General features: G+C 39.9%; 1 protein-coding gene across 1 annotated transcript in view; it reads right to left on the minus strand.

The window, feature by feature from the left end:
* LOC117815932 (STI1-like protein) overlaps positions 1-16,506 on the minus strand; it is a 57,975-nt gene that overhangs the window by 15,228 nt on the left and 26,241 nt on the right. The window contains exons 2-10 of the mRNA XM_034687965.1: positions 15,923-16,005; positions 15,759-15,839; positions 10,165-10,224; positions 6,266-6,385; positions 4,514-4,645; positions 4,344-4,389; positions 4,018-4,108; positions 332-473; positions 130-234 (exon numbers count right to left, since the gene is read on the minus strand). Of these exons, the coding sequence (XP_034543856.1) occupies positions 130-234; positions 332-473; positions 4,018-4,108; positions 4,344-4,389; positions 4,514-4,645; positions 6,266-6,385; positions 10,165-10,224; positions 15,759-15,839; positions 15,923-16,005 (860 nt within the window). The remainder of the gene's footprint in view (positions 1-129; positions 235-331; positions 474-4,017; positions 4,109-4,343; positions 4,390-4,513; positions 4,646-6,265; positions 6,386-10,164; positions 10,225-15,758; positions 15,840-15,922; positions 16,006-16,506) is intronic.

Genomic DNA, 16,506 nt, shown 5'->3' on the forward strand with positions numbered 1-16,506 from the left:
CAGTTTTTGATGGTCAGTTGTCGGCCTTGCCCAGAGAAATCTCAGCAGAGAGAAAGTAACCGCAGCGTTATCTGGAAGTTTTGAGCTTTGATGGAAGCCTCTAGAAGACGGGAAGCTTTGGAGTCTCACCATGAGCTGCAGAACTCTGCAGGTAAAAAGTCTACTGGATGCTTCCTGACAGTGTTGATCCAACCTCAACACCTGCGCCATGGCCTCCTCCGCCCTAATGTACCGCTGAAGAACACACAAATAACCACAGAGCAAGAAACTTTGGAGGCATTAAAACACAACATGATACACTTCATTTTTTTTGCACAGTCCAGGGACTGACCTTTAACCCCATCAGAGCGCAGCCCTTACGGAAGTGTCCCTTTGGCCAATCAGGGGCCAGCCGAATGGACCTCCGGGCGTCTGTCAGGGCAGAGGAGTACTGCTCCAAACACAAGTAACAGTAAGACCGATTCCCGTAGAACCTGGGAGACACACGGAGACACGGGAGGAGAGTTTAGAAGAAACGTTAAAGAGACATAAGGCGGTGTGTTCAGTAGAGTACAAACCAGGGCCTGTATGCACGTCCAGCAATTAGCGATGATAATGGGACCGTTATCACGAATGCTGAAAAAAAAAATCAATTAGCAGTCTGCATGAGTCAGGTTAACGCCCCAACAAAGCATTACATTTAATGGAGGTAGACCCCACCATTACAGGTGCTAACGGCAGGATTACCTCACCTGTTAGGCTGTTTAAAGGATGGAGGACATCGTGCTTATGAGTTACCGTTTAAAGTTGACATATTCTGCTCTTTTTCATCAACATATATTGGTCTAAGAGGTCCCCAAAACATGTCTTTAAAGTTTATTCCTCATAAAAACACTTTGAAATCAGATTTTGGTCTGCCTGAAAACCCCTCTTTTTCAGCCCTGCTCAGAACAGGCTGTTTTCTGTGTCTGTGCCTTTAAATGAGAATGAGCTCTCTGACCACGCCCCCTCAGGAAGTGGATGTGGCCTCGGCTGTCCAGCACGTTGATCTAATGTTTACATGTTGGCTGAATATATACAGCTGCTCACAGACCTGCGTTACTTCAGCCCTCTGAATCTGATCCAGAATCTGATCCTGACGGAGAAGCGCCTGCAGCAGGACCTTTCTGAAGGATTGGTCACAGATTTAGTGTTTCTTGTTGTTTTATTTGTCAGTATGTAGACGTGTGTCTTGGTACACAGCTACGAACATGTAGCTATGTGGCTATGCTAACTAGCGCTAGCACTTTTCCATGAAAAATAAAAATCATCCACTAGATCTTCAAATCTGCAGACGTGGGGAGTAAAACCGACCTTTGTGTTTATTAAGACAGCCTACAACTAGCATGCCTCCCTCCTAAGCTCCTTGTAAGCACACATGTGTGCAGGTAATGAAAAACAGAGGAGGGGTTGAGTTGTATTTTATACAGTCTATGGGCTGAACAAGCTCCGAGCTCTGACTTCCTGTGACAGACCGGATGGCGTTGTGACGTATGAAAAACACTGAAAACTGAAACGGCTCGTTTCACACACATTTACAGAAAGGTGGAGAAATCAGAACAGGGGCAGAATGGATTATTTTACTTTTCAAGGGGGTTTGTAGACAGGGACACATATTTCAGGTAGAGAACCATTAAAAAGTCCATTTTGCATGATATGTCACCTTTAAGACGAAATATGAGAAGACAACGGATATTTAGGGATCGAATGAATCCTTTGGAAAAGTATGACGATGTTGAAATATACAGCAAATTTAGATTCAGGAGACGCGACATAATCCTTAGGTAACCTACCAGCAACACCGTGAAGTGAATCCTTCTCAAACAACTCCTTTAACAAGTCCTCATCCTTCAATGGGGGGACAGGTGGTCCTCCACCTGGACCACGTTTGTGGCTGTCACAGTTATCACCTGCCACACCTGCTCAGCCTCTCAGCCCACTACATTTCCACTCCCCTTCGTTTACCTGAACCACACTCTCCTCATTAAGCCAACACAAATCACCTGTTTCTCATTACCTGCTGCCAGTATTTAAAGGTGACATATCATGCAAAATTGACTTTTTAATGGTTCTTTACCTGAAATATGTTTCCCTGGCATGTCTACAAACCCCCCGAGAATGAAAAGAATCCATTCTGCCCCTGTTCTGATTTCTCCACCTTTCTGTAAATGTGTGTGAAACGAGCCGTTTCAGACTTCAGTGTTTTTGTTACGTAACAACAATATCCGGTCTGTCACGGAGTCAGAGCTCGGAGCTTGTTCAGCCCATAGACTGTATAAAATAATACTGAATCCCTCCTCCGTTTTTCATTACCTGCACACATGTGTGCTAACAAGGAGCTTAGGAGGGAGGCATGCTAGTTGTAGGCTGTCTTAATAAACACAAAGGTCGGTTTTACTCCCCACGTCTGCAGATTTGAAGATCTAGTGGATGATTTTTATTTGTCATGGATAAGTGCTAATGCTAATTAGCATAGCCACATAGCTATATGTTCATAGCTGTAGCTGTAGCTGTAGCTGTGTACCAAGACACACGTCTACGTACTGACAAATAAAACAACAAGAAACACTAAATCTGTGACCAATCCTTCAGAAAGGTCCCGCTGCCTTTCTGGCAGAGGTCGGTTTTACTCCCCACGTCTGCAGGTTTGAAGATCTAGTGGATGATTTTTATTTATCATGGATAAGTGCTAGCGCTAGTTAGCATAGCCACATAGCTACATGTTCGTAGCTGTGTACCAAGACACACGTCTACATACTGATAAATAAAACAACAAGAAACACTAAATCTGTGACCAATCCTTCAGAAAGGTCCTGCTACAGGCGCCTCTCCGTCAGGATCAGATTCAGAGGGTTGAAGTAACGCGATCTCTGAGCAGCCGTGTATATTCAGCCAACATGTAAACATTAGATCAACGTGCTGGACAGCCGAGGCACATCCACTTCCTGAGGGGGCGTGGTCAGAGAGAAAACAGAGTGTTCTGATGAGGAATGAAGAAGAGGGTTTTTCAGGCAGACCAAAATCTGATTTCAAAGTGTTTTTTTGAGCATAAACTTTAAAGACATGTTTTGGGGACCTCTTAGACCAATATATGTTGATGAAAAAAGCGTGATATGTCACCTTTAAGTCCAGGTTTCAGCTCACTCAGTGCCAGATTGTTCTCTCTGCAAATGCAAGACTCTCCAGCACTTTTCCTCGGACTGATCTCCTGGTTTCGACCCTGCCTGTCCCCGACCTTCCTTCCTCGTTTCTGCCCTGGTAACTACCTCAGCCTTCTGTCCCCGACCAAGAGATTTGCCTGCTCCTCGTCTGTTTCCAGCCTGATCCTCCACACAGCGAAACCAGCTTCTCAAGAGACATTGTGTGACCGGGTTAGTAAAGACTGTTACCTGCTGTTTCCTCCGGGCTCCAGTGTGCTGCTTTTGGGTTCACCCTCACACCCGTAACAGTGGCGTTGCTTGTTGCGCAAAGCCGTTTTCATGTTGCTGATTTTATTTTGTAGGTCTTCTACTGAGCGCGCTCAGAAACACCACACGCATTTACCCGGTTCAAGATCTGAAGCCAAACTTTCCCTTTCTCCTTGTTTGTTCTCTTTGAGGATTGACTAGCTGATGATAGCTGTTTGTTCATTCTATATTCTTCTAATAAAATGTCCACTTCTTCTTCCACTGAAACTTTTTCTTGATCTTCTCTCAGTCACAGCAGTACCGCTCGCCATGTTTATTGTTGTTTATGCATAGTAGGCATGCACAGTTTGAATTTGTTGGATGGTGGTTTTCCAGGAGGTTCCCTGGTGGACACATGACGTTTTGCACCAGCCTCGCTTTCATGGCGCAATTAGTTAATTGGCTAATTATTTGCAGTCGTGCATGCGGCTAACGCTACCGCCAAATGGGCCGTTCCATAACCCTACGTCAAGACTAACGGTCCCCTTGGTGTAATGGCTGGACGTGCATACGGGCCCAGGTGTCTTTTGAGTTCACGTCTCTGCTCACTCACCTGTGGTCTTTGGGGTCACAGTCGATGGCTTCTGTGAACGTGTGCACCGCCTGGCTGAACTGGCCCTGCTGGAACATCTGAATGCCCTGCACTGAAGAACACACAAACACACGCTCACACATGGACTTATAAACGTATCTTTTTAAAATGTTACCTTAAAGAAAAATGTCTCCATTTGTTGTATGTCATTAAAAGTTTGACTGAACACAAGACACTAGAATGTAAAGCAGCTGAATGTGTGAAGGATGAAATCGTCATGAAGGAAAAGTTGAATGAATCACCAAATTTGCACAAAAACTTGAAAGAAATGGTCTAAGAAGAGTCACCTGTGAGAGCCTCCCCCCTCCTCTTCATCTCTTCTGTGGTCTCCATCTGCAAACACATTAGACAGTCAGACAAACATCCAGAAGAACCTCATTTCCATTCTTCAGGAGAAGAAGAGACAGAGCACGGAGAGGTCTGGGTAGGTGGCAGTGGATGTGAACTGTGTGTGTACCTCCTGGCTGCTCTGGGCCTCGTTCTCCTTGTTCTCTCTGGAGAACTGTGAAGCTCTGCTCTTGGGGGATTTCAGTTTGATGTGGCTGGCAGCTTTGGCCACAAAAGCACTGCTGACGTCCCACTCCGGCTCCTGAAACAGCAGGAAGTTACATTAAAAAGAAGATCATGGAGCAGAAAGTCTGTGATAGATTACAGACGAGTCTACTGTCAGTTTAAAGGTGACATATCACGCTTTTTTCATCAATATATATTGGTCTAAGAGGTCCCCAAAACATGTCTTTAAAGTTTATGCTCAAAAAAACACTTTGAAATCAGATTTTGGTCTGCCTGAAAAGCCCTCTTCTTCAGTCCTCTTCAGAACACTCTGTTTTCCCTCTGACCATGCCCCCTCATGAAGTGGATGTGCCTCGGCTGTCCAGCACGTTGATCTAATGTTTACATGTTGGCTGAATATACACGGCTGCTCAGAGATCACGTTACTTCAACCCTCTGAATCTGATCCTGACGGAGAGGCGCCTGTAGCAGGACCTGTCTGAACCATTGGTCACAGATTTAGTGTTTCTTGTTGTTTTATTTATCAGTATGTAGACGTGTGTCTTGGTACACATCTACCAACATGTAGCTATGTGGCTATGCTAACTAGCGCTAGCACTTATCCATGATAAATAAAAATCATCCACTAGATCTTCAAATCTGCAGACGTGGGGAGTAAAACCGACCTTTGTGTTTATTAAGACAGCCTACAACTAGCATGCCTCCCTCCTAAGCTCCTTGTTAGCACACATTTGTGCAGGGAATGAAAAACGGAGGAGGGGTTGAGTTGTATTTTATACAGTCTATGGGCTGAACAAGCTCCGAGCTCTGACTCCGTGACAGACCGGATATTGTTGTGACGTATGAAAAACACGGAAGTCTGAAACGGCTGGTTTCACACACATTTACAGAAATGTGGAGAAATCAGAACAGGGGCAGAATGGATTTTTTTCATTCTCGGGGGGTTTGTAGACAGGGACACATATTTCAGGTAAAGAACCATTAAAAAGTCAATTTTGCATGATATGTCACCTTTAAGTTCTCAGTGTGGACATTTGATTGTTTTCGTGATACCATTTCATGTTTTTCTTACAAACCAAGAGTTTATTATACATTTAAAGTGTGAACACACCACATGAAATCATTTGAGTGCATGTTTCCTCTTTAAAGCTGGGGTTGGTAATCAGATTTAGATCCACTTTTTGTTATACTGGTTAAAATGATCTGTATGTCCTGATGGCAATCAATACATAATGTGTTCTTAAAAAAGAGTGAAAACAAGCTGCTATCTACAGCCGGAGTAAACCTGGGAAAACATCAACCAATCACTGTTTTTGGGAGCCAAAATTTTCAACCAATCAGATCCCGCCCTGCCGTTCTGCCCGCCTCCTGTGCGTACATTTCCCCAGCCTCCTGCCTCTGCTTCCCCTGACTCTATTTTCCTGCCCCTCTCACTCGACCTCAGGTCTGTCCCCTCTGACCCGATGAGTTGCTTTGCTTAATACTGTAGTCCGGATCAGAGTCTAAAAAGCTCTCACCACAGGGGCTCTGATCGGCGTGATCACGCCAACCAACAAAGCAACAATCAATGTTTGAATGAATGAAGAACTTCTCCCCTTGTCTCTCCTCTCTACTGCGCACACTCTCTACACCTCTCCTGATGCCTTCACTGACTGTCAACACTGTAGGGATTAAGAACATCCTGTCATACACCCACCTCCTCTGAGGCTCTGCAGGGCAGCTGCCGGTTGCTCTTGTTCTCTGTTATAGTGAGAGCTCGGTCTGATTCGGGCTCCTCACTGTCACTCTCTGTCCCCGCTCCGGGTGCTTCTTCTTCCTGTTGCACGAAATAATAGAATATTTGAAAAGATCAGAAAGAAGAATAAGCAATCAGACTTTATTCATAAAGCGCTTCTCATACAATGACATCGTAACACAAAATGCTGTACATGAAAACAACTTAAAATAGAATCAATTAAAAATAAAATATATAGATAAAAATAAAAAGACCCCCCATCCTAATCCCAACCCAGCCCTGACCACAAACCCACCCCACAATCCTAAAGTTAAGAACACAATATATGCAACAACAATAATAATAATAATGAAAAATAAATAAATAAATGAAAAATAAAAAAGAAGTTTCTGAATGGACTGAGGAAACACTCTCATGATATCTTAATGAGGAAACACTGGAGGTAAAAATAAGATGTTAAAACTCAACACAGGAAATTAAACTCGCCAAAATAAAATACATTTCTAAGATAATACAACTCTAAAATATTAAACCATTGAAAGAAAATAAGATGCTTTACTTAAAAAATAAAATAAAATAAAATAAAATAAAAAGTGACTAAAATTTGTACTAGATAATAAATAAATAAAGTAAGTAAGGTGAAATAAAACTGTTATAAGAATAAAACTCAGTTAAAGCGAGAATAAAAAGGTAGGTCTTAAAGTTAGCTTTTAAAAATGCTAACCATTTTAGCATTTTCATTTAGCTTTTTCTAACCCATGAAGAGAAAATACATTGTAATCCACAGAGAAGAGTTCTGCCTGTCGTACCTCCTTAATCCCAGCATTACTTAAAGCTGCTGTGAGGAACTTTTAGCTTGTATCGATTCTGGCGCCCCCTTGTGGACAAAGTTATACCTCTTATCTCTTGTCCTGTACATGCAAAATAATTGTCTTCAGGCAATAACCTCATCCTGTTATCTTTTAACATTTAAACTTATCTTACAATGTGATTATTTGCAATGAAAACAGCCAAAAAAGGGTGTTTCTAAAGCGAGATGTCAATCATGTGTTCTGACACCTACCGCCTCAGAGCAGTTTTAGACATTAAAATGACAACAGAGAAAGTATCAGTGTTGTTGTAGATGGTCTTGTTTGCTTTTGAGGGTCATAAAGAGGCATCAGTATCAGTTTCAGCCTGTTTCTCAGCCAGTTAAAAACTCCTCACAGGGCCTTTAAGAACTGATTTTAGGCTTTTAATGATCAGTTAGTGATCTAGTTCTGGCTCTGATCCACGAGCCACTCTTCAGTCAGACCGTTTCTGATGAGGATTTATCTTTTCATATCTTTTATTCCCCTTATTTGTATTCCATTATATTCATGCTGTGTAGACGTCTGTATTCACTTTAATCTCTTTATTTCTGCTATATCAATAAAAGTAACTGAACTTCTTAGAATAAAAAAAGCTTTAAAAGTGAAAGTGTTTCTTTAAGTGGACATTGGAGCGATGGATTTACAACACTTGGATGAGAGCTACCTTTTTTATTTAGATACACTACCAGTCAAATGTTTGGAAACACCTTCTCATTCAAGGGTTTGTATTTATTTTAATTATTGTAAACACTGTAGATTAATACTGAAGACATCAAAACTATGAAAGAACATATATGAAATTATTTAATTTAAAAAAAAGGGTAACACTTTACAATAAGGGTCCCTTAATTAGCATTAGTTAATGCATTATTAAGCATTAATTAACAGTTTAATAATAGTTTAATAATCGTTATAATGTATTACCCTAACATTAACTAACACATTAGTTAATGCATTAATAAGCAGTTAATTAATGTCCAGTGCTCAGAGTTAATTAATACATTATTAAGCATTAATAAAAGTTACAAAACTTAATTAGTTAACCATTAATGAATGCTTTCTGGACCCTTATTGTAAAGTGTAACACATGCATCACTTAAGTAACACATTATAAATGCTAAACTGCCTCATCAGCATAAGCATAAGCGTGTGCATCACTTTTAAGTGTCCTCTGGAAACACGTGTTGCTGTCTATTTGCAGCGCGTTTTTCTAATGTATTGTGCTGTGGTCTTTGCATCGCGTGTTGTCAAATTGATGAAGATGTTTTCTTAATTTTCTTGTGTTTTGTCTTTTTGCATGTGTTTTCTTAAGTTGCAGTGCTGTGAGCTCTCAGGGCCACCGTACTTCTCTGTGCCAGATGAGATGTTATCTGTGATTATCTGTTTTATTCTAAATAAAATGTGTTGAATTCTTTATATGTGTTGCTTCAACTACATTTCAACTCATTTTGCTTCAGCGTATGTGTTACCTAAGAGATACATGTGTTACACTTTACAATAAGGGTCCAAAAAGCATTCACTAATGCTTAATTATGGTTAAGTAATGCTTATGAGGCAGTTTAGCATTTATAATGTGTTACTTAAGTGATGCATGTGTTACACTTTACAATAAGGGTCCAGAAAGCATTCACTAATGGTTAACTAATTAAGTTTTGTAACTTTTATTAATGCTTAATAATGTATTAATTAACTCTGAGCAGTGGACATTAATTAACTGCCTATTAATGCACTAACTAATGTGTTAGTTAATGTTAGGTAATACATTATAACGATTATTAAACTATTTTAAAACTGTTAATTAATGCTTAATAATGCATTAACTAACACTAATTAAGGGACCCTTATTGTAAAGTGTTACCAAAAAAAGTGTTAAACAAAGCAGAATATGTTTTATATTTTAGATTCTGTAAAGTAGCCCCCTTTTTCCTTCATGACAGCTTTCCACACTCTTGGTATTCTCTCAGTCCGCTTCATGAAGTGGTCTCCTGGAATGGTTTCTAATTAACACGAGCCTTGTCAAGAGTTCATTTGTAGAATGACTTGCCTTCTTAATGTGTTTGAGACCATCAGTTGTGTTGTTCAGAGGTAGGGTTAGTACACAATGGAGAGTCCTGTTTGACTACTGTTGTAATCCAGATTATGGCAAAACCAGATTATTTCATAGTTTTGATGTCTTCAGTATTAATCTGCAATGTTGTACTTTTTGGGAAGCAGTTTGTGTTACAGAACATTTAAAGGCAAACATTCCTCTGCATTCCTCAGGTATTAGAGTCGTGTGTATCTTAGGAGGGGTAATGTATGCATACCAGAGAAATGAAAAACATGTCAAGGAGAGACCGGAGAGGAAACAGAACTCAAAGTAATAAGGTTTGCAGAGATAAGGCAGCGTCACAGGGCTCAGTTGGTCACAGATTTGAAGGAAAACATCTGGAGATGTTAAGAGAAAGTGACTCCATAATAAAAATATATATCTTTAAAGACTGCATGAGCAGATATTCACAAAGCAATGTGCCACTGCAAGAACTCAAAACTAAGCATTTGTTTGTGTCTCATTTCAGGTAAAAATATCTTCTTAGACTTCAAATAATCCACATTCATTCATTCATTCAACAACCCATATTTAAGGCCTGAATTGCATCTAATGGGTAAAAATAATTCTGCCAATGGAATAAGACAAGTGTACTTGTGAAGTTTCTTGAATTGAAACATTATTCTTATTTCAAGGAACTTTAATGGTGCATGTTTCTGATTCCATTGGCAGATTTTTTTTGCTCATTACAAGCATTTCAGGTCTTATTTATGGCTTTTAGTATTTTAGAATAAGACATTTTTCTGGACTTGTTTGGAGAATGTGGCTTATTAAGTCTAAAAAGACATTTTATACCTGAAATAAGAGACTTAGTTTTGTGTTTTTGCAGTGTGTGCACATTTGAAGCTTCATGCATGCCCATATTTGGACATAAAGGTGATTCTAAGAACTTTATGAAAACTCTTCTGTCTGGTATTCACCTGCTCTGACGCGTCCTCCATCCTCTCCCCTTTCTCCATCTTCTTGCGTTCTTTCTGCCTCTGAAAGAAGAGCAAGGACAGGGTGGCTGTGTGATGGTGACAGAGACACATTTGGACACAGATGTGCAGCCAGAATAAAAACACACGTGGGAACCAGTGGCGGCTGGTGGAGTTTTCTCCAGGGGGGGCTATAACTCCAAAATAGTACATGTTTGCTTGCTTTTTGGTAAATGTCTGGGGTATCACACCAGTGTATTTACATACACGAAAACAGCAAAAGCAACATTGTAATGTCATGTACTGTTCTAACTTTTGTTCATAAATTTTGCTCTTCTTTCCTTGAGAGAAACAAATTTCTCAATGACTCTATGGTTAAAGTCAGGGATGCTTTTGACAAGTTTCTTCTCCATAGAGAGCACGGCCAATTCATTGAGACGATCCTGTGACATTGTGTTCCTGAGGAAGGTCTTGATTCTCTTCAGTGTTGAGAAGCACCTCGCAGATTCAGTGAGATTCATTTGATTGTCTTGCTGCATCACCTGTAATAGATAAGTGACCATGGTGATGGTGTCTCGTGACTGCAGTATTCAGGCTGCCACTGGTGCAGTAGGCTAAATAGCTTCAGTAGATCATTGATTAATAAGATTTGTGTTTACCATTTGTATAAGCTGTGTAAGCTAATCATTGTCTCAGTACTTATTTAAAGAGGTGTAGATATTATTCATGCATCACCAATTAATGTGTGTGTAGTAATGATATTACATGCTCGCCAGCAGAGGGCGCTGTTACACTGTGTATAATGCTTGTTAACAAATAATCTGTCAAATAATAGCATTACTATTCCTGCCAGTTTAACTTTTCTGAAAAGTGCTTTAAATCAGTGATACCTGTCTTAATCCATGATGGGTCAGATCCTGATGTTTGGAAAAGGAGGCAGGGAAAGCAGACTAACGCATTAGCTTCACTGCATGTAGTTAGCCTTGTTGCTAAATCAGGTCCTGGAAACAGACCGGGTGTATTGTCTCCCTCTGTCGTTTGGACTGATGATTAATGTTGATGTTGGGCTGATCAGGTCCACGCTCTTTCACGTGGAGCTTCTCCTGGTACATTCTCCTCTCTAAGGTGATGTTTTGAGTGACTTCACTGAGTTATTTACTTTCTCTCCCTTCATTTTGCGTCTCTGTCCGATCGTCTCCTACTCCCACGGCTCGAGCTGTCAATCAACCGCGCTTTGACAGCTGTGACGTCAGCCCCATGACAGGAGGGTGGTGGTATGTAAATCAAGCTGCATTCAGCTCTGGGCGCAGGGAAGGTGCGCCCCGACACGGCCCTATCTCTTGTATTGAAGAGGAGCTACTGCGCATGTACAACTTTTAACGAGAGTCTATGGCCAAAGATTTCTGCGCCCCGGAGGAAAACCGGAGAAAACCAGTCTATGGGGAAAACCCATGGGGAACATACGTCACCAACATAGACTGTAGACAACACAGATGAACGAAACAGCTTTGCTAATAATTATTTAACTATACAATATTAATCTTGCTCATTTTAAAATATATATACATACAGTTCAGGATATTATTTTATTATTTAATTTTTTTTTTTTTTTTTTTTTTAATGTCTTGTGGTGGGTGGTGGGGCGGCGCCCTAGCGCCCCTATTGGCCAGCCGCCACTGGTGGGAACGGGGACAAGGAGGGTGTGGTAGGATGAAGGGAACAGGGCAAGGAGGTAAATACTGCATCAGCTGTGAAAAAAACACTGATACGACAGGCGGGGTAACAGGTAGTAAAGTAAAGACAGGTGTGGTGATGTGGGACATGTGGCTGCTACTATCAATAATGAGGACAAAGTTCCACTTTATTTTCACACTTTGTTTAAAGAGCGCAGGTTGAAGAGGCAGCAGCTTGTTGATGTGGGCAAAGACACGCTGCATGTTTATTGAAATGTGCACAGGTTGTGTTTTGTTCCGTTTCATGTTTCTAATTTTAAAATATATATATATTTTACATATATATATATCTTTATATATAAATATCTATCTTTTAATATATCCACTTTATATATCTATTATACATATTTTATATATATATATATATTTGTATATATATACTATATATATATATATATATATTTGTATATATATACTATATATATATATATATATTTATACACATTTATATATACATATATATATATTTTATACACATTTATATATACATATATATATACAGTATATATATATCTTTTTACATATATACATCTTTTTATTTATATATATTCTTTTAAATGTGTATATATATTTCTTAAATACATATATATGTATCTTTTAAATATATATATATATTTGTATATATATACTATATATATATATATATATATTTGTATATATATACTATATATATATATATTCACATTTATATATACATATATATATATTTTATACACATTTATATATACATATATATACAGTATATATATATATTTTTACATATATACATCTTTTTATTTATATATATTCTTTTAAATATGTATATATATTTCTTAAATAAATATATATGTATACTTTAATTTATATATTATTTACATATATATTTTTTAAATATATATATATATTTTTAAATATATATATATATATATATATATATATATATATATATATATATATATATATATATACTTTAACATATATTTATTATATATATATTTTTTTATAATGTATTTATATATTCTAATATATATATATACACTTAAATTATTAGTTTATATTATATTTAGATTATTTTATTTTTTAGATTTGTATATATTTTATATATTTTTTTATATATTTTTTCAAATATATATATCTGTATCTTTTGGGGGAGGACTTTTTGCCATTATTAGACAGGACATCAGAGACAGGGAACGTGGGGAGTGGAGGGAGGGGGAAGACATGCAGGAAACAGTCACGGGTCCGGGAGTCGAACCTACAACCTCTGCATTGAGGACTATAGCCTCTATATGTGGGGTGCTTAGACCGCTAGGCCACCAGCGCCCCATGTTTCTAACTTTAAACATTCATTGGAGGGACCAACTGAGAGAGAGCAGAGCACCATGAGTGTAAGAGACGTGGTTTAACTAGCATCTCTCACACAACAGACACATTGTTATTTATGAGGCGGCCTGCATTATGTGACATCTGAGACTCCTGAGCTGCATCTCAAAGGCGTAGCCTCCACTCACGTGTTTTTTAATGCTTGTAAACGTTTTGACAAGAAGCCTGTGAGTGTGAGGTCGATGCCTAATAAAAATAGACTCTAAATAAATATATTAATCTGCATTAAACGGTTGTTACAGAGTCAGCACTCGTCTTACGTCTACAGTATCTAACAGATGGGTTTATAATATGAAGACAAACTATACTGGAGTGATGTTAACACTGAGGCTTGTTTCAAAGCTTTGATAGACAAACTTCTACTGTCAACAGTGAGCATGCCCTCAGTGTAAAGGTAAGTACATCCAATTAAAGTTACTAACCATAGACCTTTCTGGAGTCCCTGAGCTCCCTTGTCTCGTAGGTTCCTCTGGATCTCTGCTGCTGTGGACGTGCCAGACTCCAGCTGCTACAACTACTACTATCTGTCTCCCCACTATCATCTCTCTCTCTCTTCATCTCCCTCTATCCCTCTCTCCAACACGGTCTCAGCAGATGTGTGTCTAACATGAGTCTGGTCCTGCTGGAGGTTTCTGCCTGTTAAAGGAAGTTTGTCCTTGCCACTGCAACTTGCTAAAAGCTGCAAAGTGCTTTGCTCATGTCTCAACGTAGACCAGAAAATAAATCACTTCATTGTTGCATGAGCGCTGATGTGTTTGGTGCAGTCTAGACGCGGCCTGCATGATGTCACAATATGGAAATAAAAAACAAACTTCCTCGTTGCACAACCGTCTGAATGAGGACATCAGATTGAGCCAGACTCAGGAAAGTCAAGTCATACTATTTGTTCAAATAAATAGTCATAACATGACTCGACTGATTCATCCTTTTTATAGTAAGGAGAGAAACTCTGAGGTTGTTCATTCAGAGGCGTATGTTTGTGCAACAGGGGGCTGAGATACAGTCAGTGCAAACAGGTCGTTCAACAATGATTCAACATTTCAAGAGAGGAGGGGGGGGAGTCTTATTTGCAGTTCCACAGGTAAGAGGCAGCTTCTGCACATGCTCCATCACCTCTTGGTTGTTGGTTACCAAGCAGCAACCTCTGGTCTTAAAGGTGACATATTATGCTCCTTTTCATCAGCATATATTGGTCTAAGAGGTCCCCAAAACATGTCTTTAAAGTTTATTGCTCATAAAAACACTTTGAAATCAGATTCTGGTCTGCCTGTAAACCCCTCTTTTTCAGCCCTGCTCAGAACAGGCTGTTTTCTGTGTCTGTGCCTTTACATGAGAATGAGCTCTCTGACCACGCCCCCTCAGGAAGTGGGTGTGGCCTCGGCTGTCCAGCACGTTGATCTAATGTTTACATGTTGGCTGAATATACACGGCTGCTCACAACCCTCTGAATCTGATCCAGAATCTGATCCTGACAGAGAGGCGCCTGCAGCAGGACCTTTCTGAACCATCGGTCACAGATTTAGTGTTTCTTGTTGTTTTATTTGTCAGTATGTCGACGTGTGTCTTGGCACACAGCTACAAACATGTAGCTATGTGGCTATGCTAACTAGCGCTAAATAAAAATCATCCACTAGATCTTCAAATCTGCAGACGTGGGGAGTCAAACCGACCTTTGTGTTTATTAAGACAGCCTACAACTAGCATGCCTCCCTCCTAAGCTCCTTGTTAGCACACATGTGTGCAGGGAATGAAAAACGGAGGAGGGGTTGAGTTGTATTTTATACAGTCTATGGGCTGAACAAGCTTCAAGCTCTGACTTCCGGATGGCGTTGTGACGTATGAAAAACACTGAAGTCTGAAACGGCTGGTTTCAGCACACATTTACAGAAAGGTGTAGAAATCAGAACAGGGGCAGGATGGATTCTTTTCATTCTCGGGGGGTTTGTAGACAGGGACACATATTTCAGGTAGAGAACCATTAAAAAGTCAATTTTGCATGATATGTCACCTTTAAAATATGAAGCCCTTTCAGAAGTGTTATAAACTGCAGTTCATGGAGTGTCCACTAGAGGATGTCTGCAGAAACACAGGAAACCTAAAGGCTGATTTATACTTCTGCGACAGCCCCGTAGGCTGCGCATCATGGACACATACTTGTGCGTCGATGTGTCCGTGACGCGCAACAATTCTCTGCAGAAACACTAGAGGGCAGTGTGGTCTCTCTGATAGTTCGGTCGCCTGCCTCCGGGCCCCCTACGATCTCTGTTTACTTTTCCACAGAGATTCAGAGTGTGTTCTGTTAATCTACAGCTGATACATGTTGCTGTTTATCATACAGACATGATTACATGAAGAATAGAGAGGAGGAGACTAAATACACACAAATAAACTTGATTAAAAAGTAAGTTTTGTTCTTTTGTGTCTCAGCGGTAACTTCTATACACTTCTTTAAGACGGAGCAGGAAGAAAAGAACGACATCAACAAACCGTGACTGTACTCACTTTCTTTTTTGCTCTCCTCCTCTCAGCCCTTCTTCTGGTTTTCTCCTCATCATCCAAGCCCTCTTCACCGCTCAGCATCGCCTGCGTACGACAAATCAACACATTCAGGTTATGTATGGAGAATCAAGATGACTGAGCATCCACAGAACTAGAGTTACTGTCACCTGTGATGGGCTTGGGTCATTTCTTCTATCGGTCTGGTTGGTGGCTCCGTCCTGAACCTCCATCTCCTGCTCACCTGGCCCATCTAAACAAATTAAAACACAGTCATATAATATACATACAGTATACATGCACCACCTCTAACAGTGGGTACAATTCATCTCTTTAAAGACAGATTGTTCCCTCAGGGTTTTCTGAGGAGGGGCAGAGTACGTGTGTGTGTTTGCATTCAGTGCCTGACGGACACATTTACCATGCAAAACTGCACAGGTGATCTTGTGGCAGGTAAGGATTGGGTGCCGCAGCCAGAGGAGGGATTGACTGAATGCAAAGAGGATTGAATATGAATCCTTTTTTGGACTGACGTGTCTCCTTCTGTTTAGGCGTATGCAAAGTATTTAAAGGTGACATATCACGCTTTTTTCATCAACATATATTGGTCTAAGAGGTCCCCAAAACATGTCTTTAAAGTTTATGCTCAAAAAACACTTTGAAATCAGATTTTGGTCTGCCTGAAAAGTCCTCTTCTTCAGTCCTCCTCAGAACACTCTGTTTTCTCCCTGACCACGCCCCCTCAGGAAGTGGA

The sequence above is a fragment of the Notolabrus celidotus genome, chromosome 7, assembly GCF_009762535.1.
Source record: "Notolabrus celidotus isolate fNotCel1 chromosome 7, fNotCel1.pri, whole genome shotgun sequence".
NCBI lineage: Eukaryota > Metazoa > Chordata > Actinopteri > Labriformes > Labridae > Notolabrus > Notolabrus celidotus.